The 25,992-nt window shown below is 39.7% G+C and overlaps 1 protein-coding gene across 1 annotated transcript in view; it reads right to left on the minus strand.

Annotated features, from left to right (window-relative positions):
* Window positions 1-25,992, minus strand: part of LOC127658097 (ADAMTS-like protein 4) — a 60,360-nt gene that overhangs the window by 27,451 nt on the left and 6,917 nt on the right. The window contains exons 3-5 of the mRNA XM_052147196.1: window positions 18,634-19,085; window positions 17,711-18,398; window positions 3,372-3,474 (exon numbers count right to left, since the gene is read on the minus strand). Of these exons, the coding sequence (XP_052003156.1) occupies window positions 3,372-3,474; window positions 17,711-18,398; window positions 18,634-19,085 (1,243 nt within the window). The remainder of the gene's footprint in view (window positions 1-3,371; window positions 3,475-17,710; window positions 18,399-18,633; window positions 19,086-25,992) is intronic.

Below are 25,992 nucleotides of genomic sequence, written 5' to 3' on the forward strand. Positions count from 1 at the left end.
ACAGAACATCATCTAGCATGGCTGCGGTATCAAGAAAGTCTCATTGGACCGAAGAAATGGAGGAAACATTTGTGGAACTTTGGCAGGAGCACCAGTGTCTATTTGATGTTTCCTCTGAACTGTAGCACAACCGGGTGGAGAAAGAGAAGAGTTGGAGAGAAATTGCCAATTCTCTTGGACAGTCAGGTGAGCAAATAGGTAGATTTTTCAATAGGTACTTTTTCAAATTGTAACCAATAAAATATATGATTAAAAACATACACAACATATTCTGAAATGCATAACATATGATCATGCATTTGTTTTCATATTTCGTATCACTTCTCGCGTGTACTCTGTTGTGAAACTGTGAAATTTTGAGTCCAGGTAGAGTTGTCGGGGATTCGTCAATAGTGAAATGTTTTGTAATGTGTTCAATGTGATAAAAAAAAGTCAATAGCAGAGTTGCATCAACAAATAACATAAAAGAAAACCACCACTCTAAAATCTATCTCCAGCAGCTGTGATTTATCAGAGTAGGCAAGGGTGGCAATGTCTCCTAAAAAATGAGGGTGAGCTGAATAAACGACTGTACATAAATTAAAACAAATAAATAAAACATTGGATCCAATTATCACTGATTTGTTCAATACGCTGTCGATCAATCAATGCGATAGTGCCCTGCATCTCATGCTCTCGTTCTCACAGCGGGTCTCTGCAGATCGTTATGAATGGGACGAACTGATGGAAACTATTTGCACAGAACTGACACAGACAACTGCATTTCGCAAATTAAAATGAACTTAAAATTACTTGAAATCTGAAATAGTATTTTAGCGAGGCAGCCCAGGCATTTTATGAGCATTTAAAGGCCCCAGCCGAATTTAATATTCTGTGGAGAGAAAAACTTAAAGAGAAAAGGTTGCGGCTTGCACGGCCTGCTCCCATGCTAGATACGTCTCCCCTCAGGGTTGTTGGGAATTACATGACGTTTTGGGGTGTCTGGGGAGGCTACGTGCAGTCAGAGTGCATCTGTTCCTACGCTCACAGTAGCTTATCTACACCTGCATCGGTAGTTCACGTAACACAGTTCAGCCATTGTGGCGTTTCGTATAAGGACCCCTAGTGTCACAACATCGACACAATGTCCAGTGAGTGACAGAAAGGGAACATCTCGGTTACTGTCGTAACCTCCGTTCCCTGATGGAGGGAACGAGACATTGAGTCCTCTTGCCACAGGCTGAACTACACCGCTGTAATGCTGGGACCTTGTCTCGTCACCTCAGTGCAAAAACCTGAATGACTCTGCATTCCAGCCTCTCTTTATACCCGTATGTCGGGGGGAGTGGCATGAAAATTCTACTCGCCAATTCTTATTGGCCTTTTCTCAAAGATCTGAAGGTGTCTGAAGGGCTCTCAAGATCGACCTCTAATGTCACTATAGACACAACATCTCATTCCCTCCATAAGGGAACTGATGTTACAACAGTAACCGAGACGTTTTTAGGCTCTAAAGTCAAGATTCAAGTTTCTAAACTAGGATTTGTGGTTCTAAACTCGTCAAGATGTGCAATTCTATAAAACAAATTCAAGATATAAGCATCCAAACTCAATATTCACATATTCTAAACTTAGATTCAAGGTTCTAAACACAAGATTAAAGATTCTTTAATCACGTTTTGAGGTTCTAGACTCACAATTCAACATTCAAAACTAGAGATACACTTATTTCAAGATTTGAGTTTCTAATCTCAAGATTCACAATTCTATACTAAAGGTTCAAGGTTCTAAACTCAAGGTACTAAACTCAAGTCAAGATTTTAGGTTCTAGAAAAAGATCACATTTGAGAATATAAGATTGTAAACTCGAGACTCAAGATTCTAAACTCAAGAATTAAACATATTATACAGTATTCTTGATTTGAGGTTCTAAACTCAAGACACAATGTTCCAACACAAAATTTTAGGTTCAAAACTCAAGATTCACACATTCCAAGCTCACACTGAAAACCCTTATAAGTTGACTACTAAATTGATTGAGTAAACTCGTTCCCTCAATTGAATTGAGTAATGGCATCTCCAAAACTTGTGTAATGAAGTTCTCATAACTTGGTGTTCATATAGAATTAACTTAGGTAACTAGATGCACGTTAACTTAACACAGATTTGCTACATAAATCTTATTGTTTTATTTGAATGGACTCAAATGTAGGTCATACAATAACACAGCTTAAATAATGAAGATTTTACTGATTCTGCATCAATCACAAAATAAACTGTTAACAGGGTCCAACTTGACCAAAGGGAACACAAATCACCCTATTGGTGACATAACATGAAACTCTTTGTAACAAAACACCATGAATAATACAATAAAAGAGCTAAAACATCTATTAATTCTTAATAACATTTGAAATGCCTCCATTTGTTCCCTTTGAACAAGGAAACATAACTAAATAATTCAATTGCAAGGCATTGTGGGTATTCCCCATAGCCTCAATTTAGTACACAATAGTTTGAGTTATTAACACTTAAAATATTAAGTCTATGGAATTTTAAGGAAAGTAAGTTCAAGGAACTTATGAGCCCAAAACTTCATTTTTTAAGTAAAGTTTAATAAATGTTTCCAGTAATGACAACATTAGTGTTTACAGGGTTTGAGATTCTAAACTCAAAATTGTAGGTTCTATTCTCAAGATTGAAGATTCTAAACTCAAGATTCTTTGTTGTCTAAGGCCATACTCTATGTTAAAGAGGAATTCCTGCACACTTGAATCTCTCTGTTGTGGGCCAGTCAGTTCCCTCTCCTCATTAGCAGATTGGGTATCAGTTCAGTTATGCCTGTCCTCATTTCCCCCTTTTTCAAGCCTCTCAATTACTATTCAGCTTTTCCTTCATTCATTCAGGTCTTTCTCCTCTTATTCACCAGCCCTTTCATGCCACCCATCCATCCATCCATCCATCCATCCAAAACAGCACCATTTTTCATCCGGTTGCCATGACTCCGTAACCTCTTTTATCAATGGCTCTTCCTCCCTCATCTGATTTCTCCACTAAAAATCCCACTCTTTCTTACTCTCTCTTTTTGTATTGTTGATTTATAGAGGTGGTCTGGTCCATGTTCTTGGTGACTTTTACTTTTAATTTGGTTGAAGAGATAGCAAAACAGTACAGTCTAATATGAATGTCCAGAATATGACAATTTAAATGAGATTGAAGGAAATTGTTATGTGTGCAGTTATGTAGTACACTTGATTATTAAACAATAAAGCTGGAGTGTTGGACTGCACTATGGCAGAGAGGTGTATAACTAAAAGGAGGGTAATATTCCCCCACACCTGTGTATTGCCTTCATTTTTTCAATTTATTCCCCCTCAATTTGCGTTTCTAACCTTCTGTGAAAGGCTCCCAGTCATACACGCGTCCCATAAACTCCTGTCTGTTGAACGCTGCACACTGCTCAGCCCTGGAGTTTACTGCAGCACCTGGACATGCCTGCAGGGAAAGAGAGAGAAACACTAAAATACAGAGTGTATCCAATACCATCATAAATCAAATATATCCGCATTAAGACTGTAAAAAAAGCATGTAATTATGTTTTGTGTGTGTATGTATCTTAACATCATAACTTGTGCTCTAAGCAGCGAAAGCACACTTTATTCAAGTAAATTCTATTTTTTTTGCAATGTGACAAAATTTTCAGGACACTTTTTACCTGCCAGTTCTCAGCAATGCAACACGTCTGGACGTTTTAATTGTACTGTTGCCACTGTTTTCAATGATGCTTCTCATTACGGTTTCTTAGCCATGTTTTTCAGGACATTCTCTAGACAGGTTTCATAAGAATCACCCATAAATAATGACTTAATTTTTGGACTATTTTTATTTTGGGGCTAACTATTCTTGCAGAAATTACAACAAAAAAATAAAATAAAATCTAAAAATAAACAGATGCAAACAGGAAAGGGTTTGTTTTTAAACCTGACCCAAGCAAGGCTTTTACTCACAAACTGCACAGAGTTGATACATAACAGTGAAAAGTCCCTTTTATGAAGCAAAGCATCTACTAGAACTCAAGCTGAGAGAGAGAGAGAGAGAGAGAGAGAGAGAGAGAGAGAGAGAGAGAGAGAGAGAGAGAATGAACATAGAAAGAGTGTGTGTCAGTAACATGGCTCTGTTTTGGACCATCTACATTTCTCAAGATGTTCCACTTGTTCGTTCACAATGCCAATAACATTAGGAAACACTGCTCATTTTCTGTCCTTTTTCCATCTCTACCTCTTGAATGTGATAGGAACCACTAATTGCACTATTAAACATGATTTCCAAAAAATCTGAAATAACGCAGAGTAAATACTTCAACAGAAGCATACACAACCTCAGAGCTCACGTAGAGAAAGTTTTATAAATAAGCATTAAAAATGTATTTGCCTATTGCCTATTTGCATATTCTCAAACACACAGCAGCTATCCTCCAAAAACATCCCTAAATATGTACTGCACATCTGCTGTGCACTGTTTTCCAAGTCTTCTTAAACAATGTGATAGCTTTGTGTGATGGAAACTGAAGATGTTATTTGCAGAAATTCGTGCCCTCCGCCATAACTCCTGTTGAATCTCCTGCGCATCCGCGTTTTTTAAACACGGCATGCAAGATGTGTTGCACTATGTTTGCTGCATGTCTCGTGACCAAAAATCATTGAAGTCAAACCTGGCACCATATTGAAATGTATGTGAACACAAGTGAGAGTACGGAGACATTGTCAGGAAAAGAGCAGTTTGGACATTCTGCTACACATCTCCTTTTGTATTCCACAGAATAAAGAAAGTCATTATGGTTTGGAATGAATTTGGGATGACCTGTTGAAACAAACAACATGGCCAGTCTCCATTCAGATTTTTTTTTTAAATGTGACAAACAACAGATGAGTCAGGCAGAACACGATATTTGTGTAAAAATGTTTAACATCATAAATCAAATATTTCCGGTTATTTTTTTCCTGTTCCCTAGTCATGTGATGTCCTGGTTTCCCTCCATGTTCATGTGTCTTGTTTTAATTGATTTATTGTTTCATTAGATTGTTATCAGTTCTAGTTTGTCATTGGTTTAGTTTAACTGTCTTGTTATCTTGTTTAGTGTTCTGTTTGATCATTGGTTTATGTTCCCCCATGTCATGTATTTAAGCCCTCAAGTTTACCAGTGTCCTTTGTCTAGTATTGAATGTTTATGTGAATGTAACTTTGTTGTTTTGCTTAGCCAAGCCATGTTCATGTTTTGTTTTATAGTCAAGTTAAATCTAATCTAGTTCATGTTTTATTTTTTGTTTCTGGATTCCACTTTTCTTAATAAACTGTACTTGGGTTCTTACATCATCGTCTTCATCATCATCATTAACAGCATCGTTACAGAATACTAGACCGCCTAATAATGAACCCAGCAGATCGGATTCTGTGTGTGAAGAGGCAGGCAAAGAATGAGGATCTAAGTGCAGCTTTATTAAAAAAAACAAGAAAACTCAAAATAAAGAAAAACACAGGGAACCTAGCACAGAGCATAACAAAACATGCAATAATTGACAAATTAACTGGGGAAAACAAGGGCTTAAATAGACAAGGGAAAACAAGGAACACCTGGGGAAACAATCAGGGAATGAGAAACAATCAGGGGAAAACCAATCATAAAATGAAACTACAAATAACTACAAAAACCTAACAGGAAACAGGAACTAAATAAGAACTTCAACATAAAAGCACAAAAACAAAATACAACAAGGAATATGTGACAGAGCTCCCCCTTTAAGGAGCGGATTACAGACGCTCCAAAAAAATGTAAAAAAAAAATTGTCCATGGAGTGTAAGGGAAAACATGTGGTTCAGGGGGGCACAATGGGAGCAGAGGAACAAGGCAAGGTCAGGGAATAGATCAGATGGACAGTCAGGAGACCAAGGAGACCACAGCAGATCAGGCGGGTGGCCAGGAGACCAGAACTGATCAGGCGGATGGCCAGGAGACCAAGGGGACCAGAGCAGATCAGGCGAACAGCCAGGAGACCAAGGGGATGACCGGGTCTGGAAACCTGGGAGGTTGCCGTAGGACAGAGACTGGGTCAGGAGGCTTGGGAGGCAGCCACTGGACAGGGACTGGGTCAGGAGACCTGGGAGGTGGCCACAGGACGGGGACTGGGTCAGGAGGCCTGGAATGTCGCCACAGGACGGGGACTGGGTCAGGAGATCTGGGAGGTGGCCTCAGGGCCGAGAGAGGGTCAGGAGGCCTGGAAGGTGGCCACGGGACAGGGACTGGGTCAGGAGGCCTGGGAGATGGCCACGGGACAGGGACTGGTTCAGGGGGCCTGGGAGGAAGCCACAGGATGGGGAACTGGGTCAGGGGGCCTTGGAGGTGGCCACAGGACAGGGACTGAGTCAGGAGGCCTGGGAGGCGGCCACAGGACAGGGACTGGGTCAGGAGGCCAGGGAGGTGGCCACAGGATAGGGACTGGGCCAGGAGGCCTGGGAGGTAGCCACAGGACAGGAGCCATGGAAGGCTCAGGGGGCGGAGCCTGGGGAGCAGAATCCTTTCTTCTTTTCCTTCTACTCCGGATGGTCGAAGTTGGCAACGCAGGTTCTGGGACGGACGAGGCTGGCAACGCTGGCTCTGGGACGGACGAGGCTGGCAGGTGGCAGGCGTGGCCGTTGGCTCTTTAAGAGTACTCTCAGAAGCAAACATCTCTAAAATTAAATACACGTACTCCTCCCACGTGTAATCACCGGTCTCTGGCAATTCCTTCCATTCATGGGCAAGGAGGTCGATCTGGTAAATGGACTTCAAGTGATCAGCAAATCCAGTGCATCTGGCAATGGTGCTGAACAGACGTGAGTATTCAATTATGGGGAGGTTTACTCGGCTCAAAGGGATGAAGACCGCTGCTAGATCCATCTTGGGTCAGTTCTTCTGTGATGAGGCAGGCAAAGAATGAGGATCTAAGTGCAGCTTTATTAAAATAAAAAATAAAACTCAGAATAAAGAAAAATACAGGGAACCTAGCACAGAGCATAACAAAACATGCAAGAACAGACAAATTAACTGGGGAAAACAAGGAATTAAATACACAAGGGAAAACAAGGAACACCTGGGGTAACAATCAGGGAATGAGAAAAAATCAGGGGAAAACCAATCATAAAATGAAACTACAAAGGACTACAAAACAGGGCACAGGAGCTAAACAAGAACTTCAACATAAAAGCACAAAAACGAAAGACAACAGGGAATATGTGACACTGCGCCTATGTCAGGGGAATCGTCCCCTGGAGGACTATGTGGAGGACTTTTGTGGTCTGGCCAGCCAGGTGGACTTTAATAAGTTTGCACTCAAGGATTGTTTCTGTTTCGGACTGAGCTAGCCAATCTCCTCATTGGTGCCTGGCGGTCGCAGTTCCCTTTGTCTAGTTCAGTGTATTGACCTTGCCCTGCGTATTGCTAGTTCTGCATTCACTGTGGGGGAGGCAGATGCCAAGCCAGTGTCCCACGTCATGGTCAATGAGCCAACGAGCCCACGCCTGCCACAGCCAACGAGCCAATGCCTGCCACGGCCAACGAGTCAACGGCCACGTCTACAACGGCCAATAAGCTGGAAGCCTCATCTGTCCCAGAGCCAGCGTTGCCAGCCTCATCTGTGCCAGAGCCAGCGTTGTCAGCCTCGTCCATCCCAGCGCCTGCGCTGCCAACTTCGGCCTCCCGGAGGAGGAGGAGAAAGGCTTTTGCTTCTAAGTCTCTGCACACGACTACAAAGGTCGTTTCCAAGTCTCTGCCCATGTTCACGACCACGGAGGTCGTTTCCAAGTCTCTGCCCTTGTTCAAGAACACAGAGGTCGTTTCCAAGTCAATTAGGACACTTAATTCCGAGCCTCCCACAGCTCCACCTTCCATGACTGGCCCCGATGTCATGGCCATTCAGCCCGATATCAAGTTTAACATTGTCATTTGTCTAGCACTGAATGTGTATGTGAATGTAACTTTGTTGTTTTGTTTAGCCAAGCCATGTTCATGTTTTGTTTTTGTTTTCTGGATTACACTTTTCTTAATAAACTGCACTTGGGTTCCTACATCATCATCATCATTGCCAGCATTGTTACATCTGCATTAAGACTGTAAATAAATTATGTAATTATGTTTTGTGTATGTATCTTAACATCACAACTTGTCCTCTAAGCAGCGAAAGCACACTTTATTCAAGCAAATTCAAATTTGTTGCAAAAATGTTTGTTTCTCAGCAATGCAACACGTGTGGATTTTTTAATTTTACTACCATTGTTTTTAATGATGCTTCTCATTACGGTTTCATAGCCATGTTTTTACTGTATTAGTACAATAAAAAAAGATGCTTTTGTAGAATGATTTTCTTAATTTAAACCAGCAAAAATGAAAGGCAGTACCAAGAGAGCACTACTAAGTCAATTATTTTTAAAATGTTATTCAATTAATTTTAATGGAAATTTGTTTTAAAACTCAAATGCATAAATCTTAATGTTTTTTTAAGTTTTTGATTTTTGAGTAAATTTGGAGCAGGACATTCTCTAGACAGGTTAACGTGAGAATCACCCATAAGTAATGACATAATTTTTGTACTATTTTTGTTTTGGGGCTAACTATTCTTGCAGAAAGTACAACAAAAAATAAAAAGCTAAAAATGAACAGATGCAAACAGGAAAGGGTTTATTTTTAAAACCTGACCCAAGGAACAAACTGCACACAAACGGCACAGAGTTACTGTTCATAACAGTGAAACAGGTCAGAAAAGTCCCTTTAATGAAGCAAAGCATCTACTAGAACTCAAGCTGAGAGAGAGAGAGAGAGAGAGAGAGAGAGAAAGAGAGAATGCTTTACTGCCTTTCCTCAGGCCACATTCACTTCTACAGTGTTCCTTGTTAATAGGGCCACTGTCAAAGAGGGGCACGCTCAGGGCAGACCACATTTACACACACACGCAAACAGCTAAATTGGATCTTATTACCAAGAGAAGCTGAACGCTTGCAAGCTCAGTAGGAAATCAGTGTGTAGTGTTCACGTTCACACACACACACACACACACACACACACACACAGTTGGCTCAGATGTATATCCATGCCAGATGAATGTGGTGAGATCTCGAGATTTTCCCACACATGTTGTGAACACTAACAACATGACAGATGTGATTCCAACACACACACACACACACACACACACACACACACACACACACACACACACACACACACACACACACACACACACACACACACACATATACACACACACAAACACACACACATGTTGTGTTTCCATGTTTTATGGGGACTTTCCATAGACATAATGGTTTTTATACTGTACAAACTTTATATTCTATCCCCTAAACCTAACCCTACCCCTAAACCTAACCCTCACAGAAAACTTTCTGCATTTTTACATTTTCAAAAAACATAATTTAATATGATTTATAAGCTGTGTTCCTCATGGGGACCGACAAAATGTCCCCACAAGGTCAAACATTTCGGGTTTTACTATCCTTATGGGGACATTTGGTCCCCATAAAGTGATAAATACACACTCACACACACACACACACACACACACACATATATATATATATATATACTTTCTCTTGCTGCATCTCTTGAGTTTTCACTTACTCTATGAATACCTTGTTCTTTTGTTTCTAAATACTGTGTCCAGCTGACAAAAGCCACTGGTGGGGGTTGTTCGTATCACTGAATGGACAGGGGTGGATTTTGGTGTACTAAATTGTGCCCAAGACATAAAATTACCAAAACATATCTGAATAAAGACCAAACGAAATGAAAGTTTAAGAAATGTCCACACAAAGACATAGGAGAATATTTATACATGGTTTTTAGGAGCTTCTGTATGTGTGTTAGAGATAGTGTGTGTGTGATTTGCAGCAGCGCTAACACAGCAGTGTTGGGGAAGCTAGTTTGAAACTGTAGCTTCCCCAAGCTACAAGCTACTCATAACTTAATTTAAAGTAATTCAACTACAGTCAAGCTACTCTTACGTTATCTTCACTATAAGCTGCTTACAAAAACTATAGAAATCATGGTTTAATGTTTGTAAAGGGTTAAGCATATAGGGTGACAACATTAAATTGAACATACATTTATACTTAATATACACAAAAAAAACTGAAAACAGTGTTTAATGTAACATATCGAAATATAGTGATAAACAGCAGCAAGAAATGTAATATGTTGCTGCATGAGGCAAAGTCTCTTTAAGGCTGTGCAGTGCTCAAGTGAATAGTTCATTTACATGAACTGTCCACAAGAACAGATTCAGTAACATGATTTGGATCTCCCAGCACTACATGAGAGATATTCATTGCTCCACGGCTGTTAGCAATAAAATGTGACATATGCAACATTCTGTGATGCTACTGTGATACTCGCGGGAAAATCTAGCTTGTTACTGGATAAGCAACCCTATAGTGAATATATCTGTTCTACTGTCGCGATACTGAAAAAAGTAATTTAGTTAGTAGCAGTGATGAGGAGGGGGCGTGGCCGGTCGTGATGATGCACGCCTGGCACTGAGTTGACTCAGAGGGATAAGGGGGGGCCAGAGACACCAGTTCGAGAGAGAGAGAGAGAGACGAACAAAGCTGTGTGTGTGTGTGTGTGTGTGTGTGTGTGTGTGCTTCTTTGTTTGTTTTGCAGTTTATGTTATGTTTGAGTTCAGCTTGTTATTAAAATTTTACATTGACTGTTCAGCTGGTTCAAACCTCCTCCTTGCCCATCTTAAAAACCTTGTTACAGTAACATTGCTACTTTTACTTAACTATTCCCCAACACTGTATTATAATTTAAATGCTGCACAGATGTGTGGTTAGATGGTTACATGGTTAGAACAAGCTGGTATATTTATGAGACAAAAAGTGACAAAAAGTGGGAAGAATAGGCTGTGTGAGGAGAAGAGCAGGAGTGCGGCTGTAAAACAGTGGGCTTTTACAAACTCAGCCAGAAAAGAATAAAAGGTAGAGTTATAGATGAATAACTGTGAAAGTTATGGGCTTCCCTTGAGGACAAAAAAATTAGAGAACTAGTAAATGGCTGAATGGCAATAAGAGTGAAAGGAGACAGAATATCCAAGAGAAAAATCTGCAACAAACAAACACCAAACGCAATCATGTAAAAATTGTTAAGCTAAAGTAAATTATGAACTATATTTGCCAAGTCATTAAATATACTTCACAACTAAATAAACTGGATGAACATTTAGAATTTAAACAAAACGATTACACAAAGCCTCGCCAGAACCGAATAATTCACAGAGGCGTGTTTGGACAGGTGATAGACAGCCGTCCGATCCCAGTCCCAGCTGACATTTCAACCCATTTCCTGCCAAATTCCTGCTTTAGTGTCCCATATCATCACTATGGCTTCTATGAATTCTTCAAAACCTCACATAAAATCTCTCTAAAATGGAATTTAGCAGCATCTGTGTGTTATGGTAAATTACGTACATAAACCCTCTGGTCATTTTGGTAAACTTGAAGTCTTCCTAAAGGATCAGTTCATAAAAATTCAGCTCCAGCTCTAATTTCATATGACTTTCTTTTTTCAATGCAAAGTTTAGCAGAATGTCCATGTTTTTGTTGCCATTTTTGGAGCTTGACTGCAACAGTCCCCATTCACTTTCATTGTATGGAAAAGAGATTCTACTAAAAAATATCCTGTAGCGTTCCACAGAAGAAAGGGAATTTGGAACAACATGAGTGTGAGTAAATGATAGAATTTTCATTTATGGACGAACTATTCCAATTAAATTAAATTTGAAAACCTGGCGATAACATTGATTCTGTTCTTGCTGAAGAACTCAGATACATTTTGATGTCAGTATTCAGATCACGCGATAAATTCGCCCAATTTTCTCAGTCAACATTGGAATAATTTGGTACATTTGAGTTTAATTGTTATAATAATTGTTTCTGAGGCTATTGTGATGAGATTCAGACTGCAATGTAAATTTGTATTTAGTGCAGAGAAAGAGAGAGGAAGAAAGAAAGACTAAGCCCACCCTTAGCCTTTTCACAAATATAGGTCTGTTTTTACAGAGTTGTAGAGCGGAGAAAAAACAGTGCTAAATGCATGTTATGAAATAAAACTAACCATAAACAAAATAACAAATTAAAGAGGCTTATCTACTTTTAAAAAGGGGGAGAAAAAACCCCCGCTTCTCTTAACTTTTGTTGTTGACATCAAAGGCCATGTGTCCAATTAAATTCTAAGGTAGTTTGGCACAAATTCATCTGTCGCTTGGTAGAAACAAGCCAAATTATACAAGTACGTGATATTCCTTAAAAAAACATGAACAATCAAGTTAAGACAAAATGCGAACCCAAACTGAATTAAATATGTGTTAGCTTGCACCAAAGATAAATATGGTTTGTGCTGTCCACAATGTGTTTTGTACTGGGAATTATGGGCTTCCCAGAGCGTGCAACAATTTAAATTCAAGAGATATTCATAAAACAAATACTGAAACTACATAGCCGATGTAAAAATTAAGTTAATTTTATTGTTCAGTTAATGTTGTATGAATAGTTTTGCATAGTATTAGTGTCTCGTGGACTCATTCGACATCATCATCCAGAGTTTCAATTTCAATACTCAAGAACGCAAATACAGAGAATGCATAGAATGCCGAAAATACCCAGATATGTTCTTGATCAGGCCGAATATCGAGGATGCAACGAATGGTGGCTTGTGGGCAAGAACCTGTTTGGAGACTCATAGTGGTACTATGGGAGACGAAGGACATTTATTAGCCTGGTCTCAAGGACGTTAAGTGAGCGTGGCAACATATTAACAAAAACTTAATGAGGTGCTTCGTTACACGTTTGGCTGCAGTTCTAATGAAATGTCCAGCAGGGGGCGCCAAAAGTGAGTGAAATAATGTCGTGATCAGACAAAGTTTTTAATGCGAATATTAGATGGAGCTTTCAATTAATAAAACGTACCTTCCTAACCTAAAACTTTAACCTAAACCTAACCGATAGTGTCCATAAACAAATTTAGCACATTTTCTAAAGCAACCACGTCATCTTGTGTCATTTCTATTATATTTTCATGTCAAATGTCAGCTCAAGTGTTTGGCTGGTCACAAACTTTTTGTTGACTTTGTTTATAAAGTCATAATCAGCATTTTACTCATGATTTGTGTTAAATACAATAAAATGCACAGTTGTTATAGCTCCTCCAGTGATAATTTCACCAGATTGAGAGGAAAGACTGAGATCTCTTTAATATCATATATATGCAGCATTCAGGGTGAAACACAGCTAATGATCAATGAAATTGGAAAAAAGCAATATATTGATATCTAAAGCATTTTCTTTTGTATTGTCTAATCTATGCTTTACTTATCTGCCACAATAATGCAATATATTTCATTATGACAATCTTAATAAAATTGAAATTATATACATATATATATATAATTATTCAAATTATCATGTATTATTTAGATTGAATCATCTTTATTTGGGGGACTTTCTCAGCAATTGACTTGTGCAATTAATTGTGATTAATTCATTTAATTTATTAATGTTGAGAGAGGCTGGACTGAGGGCTTGTAGGCCTGTTGTAGAAGACATTTTTTATGAGTTTATGTATAGCCTATAACAAGCAATCAGGGAGGCCAGTCAAAAGTACTTTTCCTGGGTTGCACTTCCATTTGTGGAATTTCAGTGATGGGTTGCAACAAACCCCTTAAGTTAAGAGAAACCAACATAATAAAAGTGTAAGAATATCCTGAATGAATTATGGGTTATATGAAAAAGAAACCCACAGGCAGTGGTGGCAAATTGTCTATTGTTGCCAAAGGTTTGTTGTAAACATTTTAGTGAAAAGAAAAGAGTGGCCAACTGTTTGGTTTGCCATAAATGAACTGCATGCTGCGAATTGTTTTTAAAAGGCTCATCTACAAATAGTTTGCTCTGATCCAGTGTAACCGATAGTGTGTTTACACTGCAAGCAGGTTCAAGTAGAACTATTCTTTCGACTACTAAAGATAGCTTCACTAATAATCTTCCAGAATTGTCTCACATACTGAGTAAGCCAAAAAGTCTAGAAGAAAATAGAAATAGAAAATAACCACAACAATCCTAGGTGTTTATTCAGTACTGTGGCTAAATTGGTTAGGAATAAAGCATTGACTGAACCAGATATTACATCGCAGCACAAGAGTAATGACTTCGTGAATTTCTTTACGGAAAAATTCAGAAATAAAATTGGAACTATATAATCAACTAACACAGCACCTCAGAAAACAGTCTCTCATAATTTTCCTCATGAGTAACTTCAATCCTTCTCTGTCATAGGTCATGAAGAGCTAACAAAACTTATGAAAAAATCAAAAGCCACAACATGTATGTTAGATCCAATACCAACTAAGCTCCTAAAATAATCTCAGAACCTCTTCTTCCTCGCTATCTTTAGGATATGTTCCCAGAAACTTTAAAATGGCAGTTATCAAACCGCTTATTAAGAATTCACAGCTTGATCCTGGAGAACTGGCTAATTATAGACCGATCTACCATTTATGTCGAAAATTCTAGAAAGGTAGTGTCCTCCCAACTATCATCTGATCATGTTGGCATTAGTGGACTTGCATTAGCATGGTTTAGGTCCTATTTATCAGACCGCTTCCACTTTGTATGTGTAAACGAGAAATTGTAATATCAAACAAAAGTTATGTACGGAGTGCCACAGGGATCAGTTTTAGGGCCTCTGCTAGGGGCCTTTTCCCCTTATATATGTTTCCCCTGGGAGATATTATCAGGAATCATGGAATAAGTTTCCATTTTTATGCCGACGATAACTTTATATTTCTTCTAAACCCAACAAAATTCACAATTCTCCAAATTAGCAGAGTGTATCAATGAAATTAAAGATTGGATGGCCATAAATATACTTTCACTCAATTCCGACAAAACAGAGGTACTAATTATTGGACCAAAAACCTCAAAAAAAATAAGCTGCTAAATACAATTTGACTCGATGGGTGGATGAGCATGGTTTCTCCCAAGGTTATTTTTCTCCTTTAAACAACATCTTATGGAGTTTTGTGTTATATCGTCTTAATGTTACGAGAATAAAATTGTAGCATTATAAGATTAAAATCCAAATATTATTAGAACAAAGTATTAAGGACAGTAACATCTGAGTGATGTGCTGGAAAACAGCAAAGTGGAGCACTGGTTTCCATTTCAGATTTAAAAAAAAGAGGATATTTGGGAATGCCTGTTTGGTTCATTCACCTGAATAAATTAAATTCTCCACATAACCGCTGCAGTGTCCAGATACCAATCTTGTAATTTTATGACTATATTCTTATAACGTTATGACTTCAATTTGTATGTTTTATATTTTAACGTGGCATTAAAACATCCTCATAATTTAATGAATAATAAATGATGACAGAATATTCATTTTTGGATTAACAGGACACTGATCTGCAAACTGGGAAAACAGTCACAGCTGCAATAAACCTGCCCTGTTCAAAATAGCAATACACAAAATAGTTTCACTGCACTTGTCCCATAACATAAAAGGCTTTAAAACTACACCAGAAAGTTGTGTCCCAGTAATACAAACATTGTAGCTTGTGTACATGTATCCAATTTCTAAATCCTTCCTTCGAAAAGTGTGTCACTTGTGTACAGTGTCACCCCACCAAATGCAGGAAACTGTTTAACCACATAAACTTGACCGCAGTTCAAAAATGACTAACTCTGGTTTTTTGAGAGCTCACTCTGGGCTGCTGGAATGGCCTGGATATGTATAATAAAACTACCGCCCAGGCTGATCCTGGAAAGTTGGATTGAAGGGAACAGGGTGATTTATTTGTTTACTAAGAATCTGAGCCTTGCCAACATTTAAGGGAGTGAGAATGAGGCAGAGTTCAAACGAACCAAGTAGATCTGCAGTTAAAGCTAAAGAAAATGAGTGTTGTCAAGAATCTGAGAGAGGTGGAGAGATGTATGAAGAACAAGCTCCTGGAAGAGGGGGAGATCCAACTATTGATGTGTTATATGCAACTGGGTGTTGGGCGCAGCTGGGCCCTAGCAAAAATTGTTTGATGCAATCTGTCAAAGAAATTGTGGAGGTTTGCAGATTGTTTATACTCTGTGACCATACGCTACATGGACCGCTATCTATGTTGAAAGCATCTCCATGGTTACATTTGCAACTCCCAAGTGCTCCCGCTAACGTTGAAGAGGGAGAATAGCGTGATGGATGCAGTGACAGGCCCCCCCTCCCATACTTAGGTTTAAAGATTTGAACAAACCCCTAATACAAGGTATTAAACTTTGTCATGTGACTAATTCCATACTATTTGTGTTAAGGACATGAATGATACCTTTAAACGATACAGCTTGCTGAAGTGTTGTGCTACATGGCTAAACCTACTCTTTTCGCCCAGCGGATAAAATGGTAAAACAAATTAGGGCTGTCTATTTAACATGTTAATTTAGTGTTATTATTATATTATTCATTAAAGAAATGAACCCAATTAATTATGCCCCCAGACTCATATGTAAATTTCATAATAAAAGTATGCAATTCACGTTTTAATGAGCCGTGTCACTCAAAGACACATTCTTGACAGCTGGACAAAGCACAACAGAATGAAGGGATCTCAAGAAGTGATTAATACTGGGGGGGGCATAGGACGATTTGCGTGTAAAGATGCTGACTACCACCCCTGGAGTTGCAAGTTAGAATCCAGGGCGTGCTGAGTGACTCCAGTCAGGTCTCCTAAGCTACCAAATTGGCCTGGTTGCTAGGGAGGGTAGAGTCACATGGGGTAACCTCCTCGTGGTCACTATAATGTGATTCGCTCTGTCGAGGCAACTGAGACGCGGAGGCAAATGAGATTAGTCCTCCGCCACCCGGATTAAGAGTCACTAAGCCACCACGAGGACATAAAGGGCATTGGGAATTAGGCATGCCAAATTGGGGAGAAAATCAAATAAAAAAAAAAAAAGGTAAAAAGAAGCAATTACTACTTTTAACTTGACAAAGCATGCTAAATAAACGATGCTTATGACATTTTCTTCAGAAATTGTAAAAATCTTGTTTGCCATGAAATTGTGGAATTCAGGCTTCAATCATAAACACATGAATTTCAGATATAGCAGTATCATTTACATGCGCTGACAAATGAGAAACATAACAAGATATCTGTCATACAAAAGCCAACAGAATCACGCTGCCAAGTTCCAAGAGAAAGCTAGAGTAGTACAGGAAATTGAGCAGAGAAAGAACAGTAGTTCAGGTCATTATGATATGAATGGTAAATATTTGGTATTAGAAAGATTAAAGCTGCCTGAACCGGATTAAACTCTGATTTGCCCATTTACATCCACAACCACAACCATGCACAACCATTATTATTTCTGAACAACCTGTTTTTTCCAGCTTAATTAAAAAAAGTGTTCATGGACAGGGCAGATTTGTCAATATATGTCTATATTTAACTTTTTTATTTCAAAAGATAAAGCAAAACTCAGTTTGCCATGATATGGCCACTTTAGTTTCAAATTCCACATGTTAAAGGACCCACCAACTAACTTCAGATAAGAGTACAGCAGATAAAAAAATAAGAAAGAAGCCTAAATTGCTTTATCCTACTGTTAGTAAAAATACTCTGCACATTTCCTGTTTATTTCTTACCTGTAGACTGCACCTGCGGTACTCTCTGTCCTTGCCAGAGCACCTGTAGTTTCCAGGAGCCGCTGGTGGCGTCCAGCCCCTCTCTGCTTCATTTCTGGGTGGCTGGGAGCCGTTGTGCAGGACCCATGGTTCGGGGTTGGGGTTTGTGGGTGTTTGGATGAGGGGCATAGGCAGGCTGTAGGGAGGAGGGTCTCTGGGAGTGTGTCCTCGGTGGATAATGCGTGAGTATGAGTGTGGGACTTGTCGAGAAGCGCGTCCGTCGATGCGTTTGTCACGAGCTGCGTGTGCTGGGCTTTGTCTCTGGGTCGAGGACCGGAAATGGGCGATTCTCTCTCGTTCCCGCGTTCTTTCTGCCCATCTGGGTGTCTTGCCGTCACTTGGTCCCTCTGCTGCAATATCACTCCTCTCAGCATCTGTTGTCATGGTAACTGCCTCCATATCTTTCTCTCTTCTCTTTTCTTTTTGTTCTCTGTTGATCTTGGCTGCCTCTGTGTTACTTCTTTCTACATCTACCTCTATTTTGTCTTCACGAAAGTTGGAATTAATGACAATAGCAACGAGACTGTCTGTGGTGGTGTTGTTGTTGTGGCGGCCTGTGTTGTGCACATGCCGGTTTTGTCTGTGTAGGGGGAGAGAGAAGGGGACCCTGCCATACCCAAACTGTCCAGGACGTATAGAAGAACTAGACCTGGCGTGACAGGAAGAGAAAGAGGGAGAGAGACAAAAAAATATGGTATATGAGTATGCTAGAATAGGGTTGCACAATTTGGGCAAAAATAATATTGCAATTACTTTGGCAAATATTGCGATTGCAATTTTAACTGCGAAAAAATAAACATTTCATGCTTCTCATACTTCTGCTGCTAAAATATCAAAGCAAAAAAAAAATATAAATAATTTTAAAATCAGTATGAAATGGCAACCTCCTGCTGCCAGAGCCGACAGCTCTTCCTCCTGCATGACTAGACGATCGTACGGGAACTCTTCCATGCTGACTGTACGGAAGTGGTCCTGGCTCCTGATTGGAAGGGCCAAATTGCACAGGCCCAGCACTACCAGCTTCATTTCGGTAGAGGGGTAATCCAGGATTCTGATTGGCTCCTGCTCCATATGGAGGGGGCTCGTTGCCAGGATACATAGAGTTGTAGTAGGGCCTGACAGCAGAGATCACAGGGGTGTGGTTTGGGAAACCTGGGGGCAGGTATGCTGGCCTGTTCCAGATGAGGGGTGGGGTTTGGGGCGGTGGCATGCATTGTCTCCCCCTCTCAGACACTCCTACTCCACAGCTCTGAGAACACTCCACCCACTCACTCCATGGACCCCACACTCCTTCAAGCCCCTCCTCCTCTACCTGACGAGAATGCCTTCCAGATACCTGTCAAAAGAATGTTAAAGACCTTTTAAAATTATGTTAATGTGGCATGTACAGTATGTTGAGGTTATCAATACCAAATATTCAGCATGCACTGGTGATCAATTGTTTTCCATGGCCGATGCAAATATAACACTGGTATAGCCTATACAGTCTAGTGAAATCATGGTTGGGAGGGTTACTTTATTCCACTACAAATTACAAAATGCATGTTGTAAAATGTAATTTGTAACATTTATAATACTTTGGATTACTTCTTCAGCACTGGTAGATTTTTTTCACTTGTTTTGACTGTAAACAAAAGAATAACAAGCAAGGCTGTCACGATTATGAAATTTGGCTGACGAGTAATTGCAAAACAATTAATTGCGATTATCACAATTAATTGTCTGTTTTAGGCTCTCACGATTATGACAATTATAATGATTAATTGTCTGTTTTAGGGCTTACGCAATATGACGATTAATTGTCATTCAAATTTACATATGTCAAAGGTGCATGCGTGCTTCATAAACCTGAAGTAATTTATTCATATTTACATTTTACATGATTGCCTTTAAGGCTTTAAAAACATATAAATTACATTAAAAATTATATTTTAAATATAAAAATATTTCAAAATACGTAAAATATCTGTCTCTCTTTTTTTTTTTTCAACGTTAGTCTTGGTCCATTTTGCATTTACACTGTTGTTGTTGGAACCCAGCTAACATGAATAACTAATATTATTAGATATTATTAATATTACTAGATATTGTAATGAATAAAGTTACACATGTTTTGTATTTTAAATACACAACTCCTTTAAATGTATTACATGTATGCATATGTAAATCACAAGAGAGATGAACATTAAATGGCTGACATTAATGAAAAAAATATACCGTATGTAGTTATATATTATTGTTTTTTATTATTATTATTATTATTACTGTTGGCTGATGTCGATAATCTCAATATGGCCAAAAATCGGCCAGTCAGTTGGCCTGGCTAATATTTGGGTCTAACACTAACATGCAGTGGAGATCTATGTGCACATGTTTTACACAGATCTCTGGAATACTTGATTCTAATTGGTCAATTTATTATGCTAAAATGAATTATCCCTTATATATTGTTTTACCACTGCAAAGCAACCAACCATAGTTAATTTAGTGTTTTACATCTTTTTTTGGGGTTACCTGAAATAAATGAAACCACAATAACTAGTGCAGATAAATGTATTCAAATAGTGGGGCAGTTGTACAGAAAACACACTTGCCATTTTTGTGTGCAATATGCAACTCAGCACGCCCTGGATTCCATCTCGAAACTCCAGGAGTGGTAGTCAGCGTCAATACTCGCTGTGCTACCCAGGCCCCCCTTCATAAATCCATTCTTAAGTAAAAAGTCCAATCAAGTTTTATGATAAATTCATAAAAAATGTTTATATTGCCTTTTGTGACAGGGTGGAGTGCATGGCCGGGTCGTGATTTTACACACCCGGTCCCTTATCAGGCTAATCAAGCCTCCAATAGGGATAAAGGCCGACTGCGGAAGGTGGTGTGACAGAGAGAGAACGTTTACGGGCAGCTGTCCGTCCTATGTGTGTGTTTGTGTCTTGGTTTTAGTTCTTTATAAAAAATATTATTTATATTGTCAAGCCGGATCTCGCCTCCTCCTTTCCCTTAGATCCTTTACACTCATGTTTCATGAATATGGCCCAAATAACGGACTGTAAGAGGTCTGTGGGCATGCTGCCAGGTACTGACACTAAAAACAACGGAAACTGATCAGTGTATCAAATCACATACAGCAAGTCCTCTACAATGGTCTTGAACAAGACAGAATGATCCTCCAAACCACACCCAACAATAAGCAGGTTGAAACACGTGTTGTTCCTCAGCGCTCAGTCATGAATGGCATGATCACTCTGAAAGAAAATAGGCATAATGGAACTAATGGAGTATGCTGCATTCAGTATAAGACTGAACTCTGGAGCTCAGCCCAGTGCAGTGACATTCTTCAGAGTGCTGGACACAGATTTGATCTAATTCCTTTTACTTATATAACTGCATTTCATCAATCACAGGAGCAAAGAATTTGAGCATCTGCAGGGCAAGCAAAGGAAGGAGGGAAGGGACCAATAAACAAAAGAATCCATTCATTCCACAAAAAAAAAACAAGAGCGCAAGGCCTGTAATGCACCTCTGATCCTCTCCAAATTACCATCAAGGTCACACGACGCCAAGCCTGCGACTGCACTGGATGTATGTGTGCATGAGTGTGTGAGTGTACCGGTACGTACTAAGCTGTAGTCTTTGTAAGCTAAATTTGACAAAACCTCCCTTTGGGGACGTTCTCATTTGGAAAACAATTCATAAATATATAATGCAAAATGTTTAAAAAGAGTTATAATTCGTTTAACCTCCTGAGACCCAGCCATTCATTTTTGTTCTCAGTAGATATTTATATTTCTGCGAGATCATACTGTACATGTCACAGCTGTAAATCTTATGGTATCTTACAGTTTTTCTCAATTGCTTTGGTTCATTTTTTAAATAGTCTTAACATTCTCAAAACTGTAAGTGCAATTGTGACAACTGTTTTATGGGACTTCACAACTCTGTTGTTGCATGTCTGCAAAATGTAGTAACTCACCTAAATCATTAAATTCATGCTTCAAAACCTAGTTATTGTGTCAGTAAACTGGCCAATGCCACCAAAATAAAAAGTTTTTTTTTTTTGTCATCATGTGAGCTGTACTGGTCAAAATGTTTAGATGTTTTTTCACCATTTCAGTCAACCCTGGAAATGTTTACTGTTTACTGTACTATACAAGAATGTCAGTTTTGTCTAGCTGAATGTTATCATGTATCAAACTGAGCTTTTTAGAAACCGAATTCAACAGTAGGTAAAAGTTTACTGGGAAAAGTCAATACTGTACAATACTGTAGTACACAGAAAAAGGATATGCACATTTGTATGTATACAGTAAATTTTATTTTGTAGCAATGTGTTACATGTAAACAGAAAATGTACATTTGCATGTCCATTTTTACACATTTCTTACATGTAAAGTCGTATATATTGAACAGACAATAGCCACAAAATGACATCCATGCAAAAAAATAAAACACTAAATTGTAAATCCTCACATTATGTAAAACTACAAGTTCCCATCTTCTTGGTGGGCATCCTGTTGCTCTTGTTGGTGTAGCCAGAGATTTAGCAGACATTATAAACATTACATGTCATAGATATTTATGGAATATACATGTGTGTCTGACAGATTTTGTTAACTGAATGGATCATTTTGCATTTGATGGCTCACACAATGAATGTATAGAAGTTGTGAAGAGTATGACAATTTCACTGAGAATCAACTCATCAGTTTTGATCAGCAAGCCATGTGTGTTTAGTTATTGTGCAAATTGTAGACAGTTGTATTTACTCTTTTGCACACATGTGCCAAAACATATGGAATTTGCTTAAATAAATAAGAAATTTAAATCTGGTGTGAACAAGAATCTAATTGTCCAGAGATTTTAACTTATTGTTTTGAAAAAATTATTCTCATTAAAGAATTGAGCCAAAGCGATTGAGAAAAAGTAAAGTGGAAAACCTGGTCTTTTCAGAGATACCAAATATTTTGAGGTTTAGCCCTGACTGCTTCCACTCCTTGGACTTTAAATATGTCTGATACCACAATTCAACACATTTTATGGAAAGATTAACACAAGGTGTTATTTTGAATGGAAAAAACATTCCTTCATTTTTACAGAAATTGAGTCCTTGAGTCCTCTACATTTTGCATCAAGTAAAATATTAATAATATATATATATTTTTAAACAGTTACTGTTATACAGTATGTTTCTTGTGCACCAAACCATGTTGTTATGTTAAACAAAATGAAATGGCAAAATCTGTTTGGCTGTCTCAGGAGGATAGTCATTATAAAAACTTAATATAAAAAACAAAATGGAAGGATGGATGGACCAACAGAAGGACAAATGGACAAATAGATGGATAGATGGGCAGATGGATGGACAGACAGATAGACGAAAGGATGGAAATACAAAAGGAGGTCAAAAGAGGGACAAAGGAATGGATGGACAAGTGGATGGATGGATGGACAAATTGATGAATAGATGGAAGGACAGACAGATGGATGGATGGATGAATGAATGGATGGACAGATAGCTGATGGAAAGATGGATGTATGGATAACAAGTGGATGAATGGACAGACAGATGAATGGACTAACAGATGGAAGGATGTACAAATGGATGAAAAAATGGATGGATGGATGGATGGATGGATGGATGGATGGATGGACAGATAGATAGATGATTGATAGACAGACATATAAATGAAAAAATGGATGGATGGATGGATGGACAAATAATAGATAGACGGTTGTATAGATGAACAAATGGATGAATGAACAGATGCTCTCCCGTCTATCCTGCTCTCAAATGTCTGCTCCCTGGACAATAAATTGGACTATATCCAACTCCAGCAGACTACGCGGCGTGAGTTTAGAGACTGCCGTGTCTTTGTTTTCATGGAGACATGGCTCAGCAACAGAGTTCCGGACAACGCCATTCTGCTAGACGGTCTCACCTCGTTTCGTGCCAACAGAAATGCAGCTCTGTGCGGTAACGGTCGTGGTGGTGGCTTACATCAACATGGAATGGTGCAAAAACTCGGTGCTTGTTTCTAGTTACTGCTCATCGCTGGTGGAGTTTGTAACTGTTAGATGCAGACCATTTTATTTATAATGGGAATTCACAACTGTCCTCATAATCTGAGTGTACATTCCCCTATGTGCTAATGCTAAGGAGGCACTCTGTGAACTGTATGGGGCTATTAGAGAACTTCAAAATACACACCCTGAAGGACTGTTTATTGTCGCCGGAGATTTCAACCATGCGAATCTCAGGTCAGTGCTCCCTAAATTCCATCAGCATGTGGACTTTGCAATGAGAGGACTTTGCAATGCCCCACCCCCCCCCCACCTTGGCTACTCAGACCATATCTCTATTATGCTAATACAGACCGCTCGTCAGACGCTCCAAACCGGTTCTGAAACAAGTGAAAATCTCTGCTCTTCAAGATTGTTTTGAGCACACTGTCTGGCACATGTTCAGGGAGGCTTCCACTGATGGTGACTTCACCAACTTGGAGGAATACATGGCATCAGTGACCAGCTACATCAGCAAATGTATCTATGACGTCACTCTCTCCAAGACTATCACCTCATGCTCCAACCAGAAGCCATGAATGACTGCGGAGGTGCCTGCACTGCTGAGGACCCGAGACTCCACCTTCAGAGCAAGCAACAAGGAAGCCCTAAGAACAGCGAGGGCTAAACTTTCTTGGGCCATCAGAGAGAAAAAGCACTCACACTCCCAGAGAATCCACAGCCACTTCCAGGACAGCGGCGACACGTGGCGCATGTAGCAGGCCATCCAGACCATCACAAATTACAGGACAACATCACCTGCCTGTGACACTGATGCCTCTCTTCCAAATGCACTAAATGACTTCTATGCTCGGTTTGAGGGGCAGAATGACGTGGCAGCGAGGAAGACCATGCCTCATCCCAACATCTCCCTGAGCAGCGCCGTCGTTCCAACATGCTTCAAGGCCACCACCATTGTCCCCATGCCAAATAAGTCTTCAGTGTCCTGCCTCAAAGAATACCATCCCATTGCACTCACACCCATCATCATAAAGTGCTTAGAGAGGCTCGTCATGAGGCACATCAAGACACAGCTGTCCCCCTCACTGGACCCCGTGCAGTTTGCGTATCGTCCCAACCGCTCAATAGATGACACTATCGCCACCACCCTCCATCTGGCCCTCACCCACCTGGACAAAAAGGAAAAGTACATTCGAGTGCTGTTCATAGACTTCAGTTCAGCCTTCAACACAATCATTCCTCAGCACCTGATTGGAAATCTACCTGCTGGGCCTGAACACCTCCCTCTGCAACTGGATCCTGGACTTTCTGACTGGGAGTCCTCAGTCATTCTGGATCAGGAGCAACATCTCCACCACAACCACACTGAGCACTGGGGCTCCCCAGGGCTGTGTGCTCAGTCCACTGCTGTTCATTCTGCTGACTCACTGCATAGCTTGAATCACATCATCAAGTTCACCGATGACACAACCGTGGTGGGTCTCATCAGCAAGAACTATGAGTCAGCATACAGAGAGGAGGTGCAGTGGCTAACGGGCTTGTGCATAGCCAACCACATGTTTCTGAACATGGACAAAACAAAAGAGATGATTGTTGACTTCAGGAGAGCACGGAGAGACCACTCTCCATTTAACATCACCTGGTCCCTAAAAACCAGCTCCATAACCAAGAAAGCCCAGCAGCAGCTCTAATTTCTGCGAAGGCTGAGAAAAGCTCATCTCCCACCCCCAATCCTAACCACATTCTACATAGGGACTATAGAGAAAATCCAGAGCAGCTAAATCTCTGCCTGCTTTGGAAATCGCAAGACTCTGCAGAGGATAGTGAGGACAGCTGAGAATATAATCAGGGTTTTTACACCACACACTGCATTCGCAAACCACCAGCATTGTGGATAACCCCATGCACCCCTCACACAAACTCTTCACCCTCCTGCCATCTGGCAAAAGGTACCAAAGCATTTGGCCCCAAACGGCCAGACTGTGTAAGCCATCAGACTCCTCAACACCCAGAGACTGGACTGACAACACACACACACACACACACACACACACACACACACACACACACACACACACACGCAACTGAACACAGTCCGACTCCCTTTGCATTTTTGCACATTTTTGTATTATCTACCTGAATTTTGTTGCTGCTACTGTATTCATAAAATATTGTTCATCTGTCACGTGTCTACTTCTACCTGACTGCTACCCCAATAACTG

This window comes from Xyrauchen texanus, chromosome 17, assembly GCF_025860055.1.
Source record: "Xyrauchen texanus isolate HMW12.3.18 chromosome 17, RBS_HiC_50CHRs, whole genome shotgun sequence".
Classification (NCBI taxonomy): Eukaryota; Metazoa; Chordata; class Actinopteri; order Cypriniformes; family Catostomidae; genus Xyrauchen; species Xyrauchen texanus.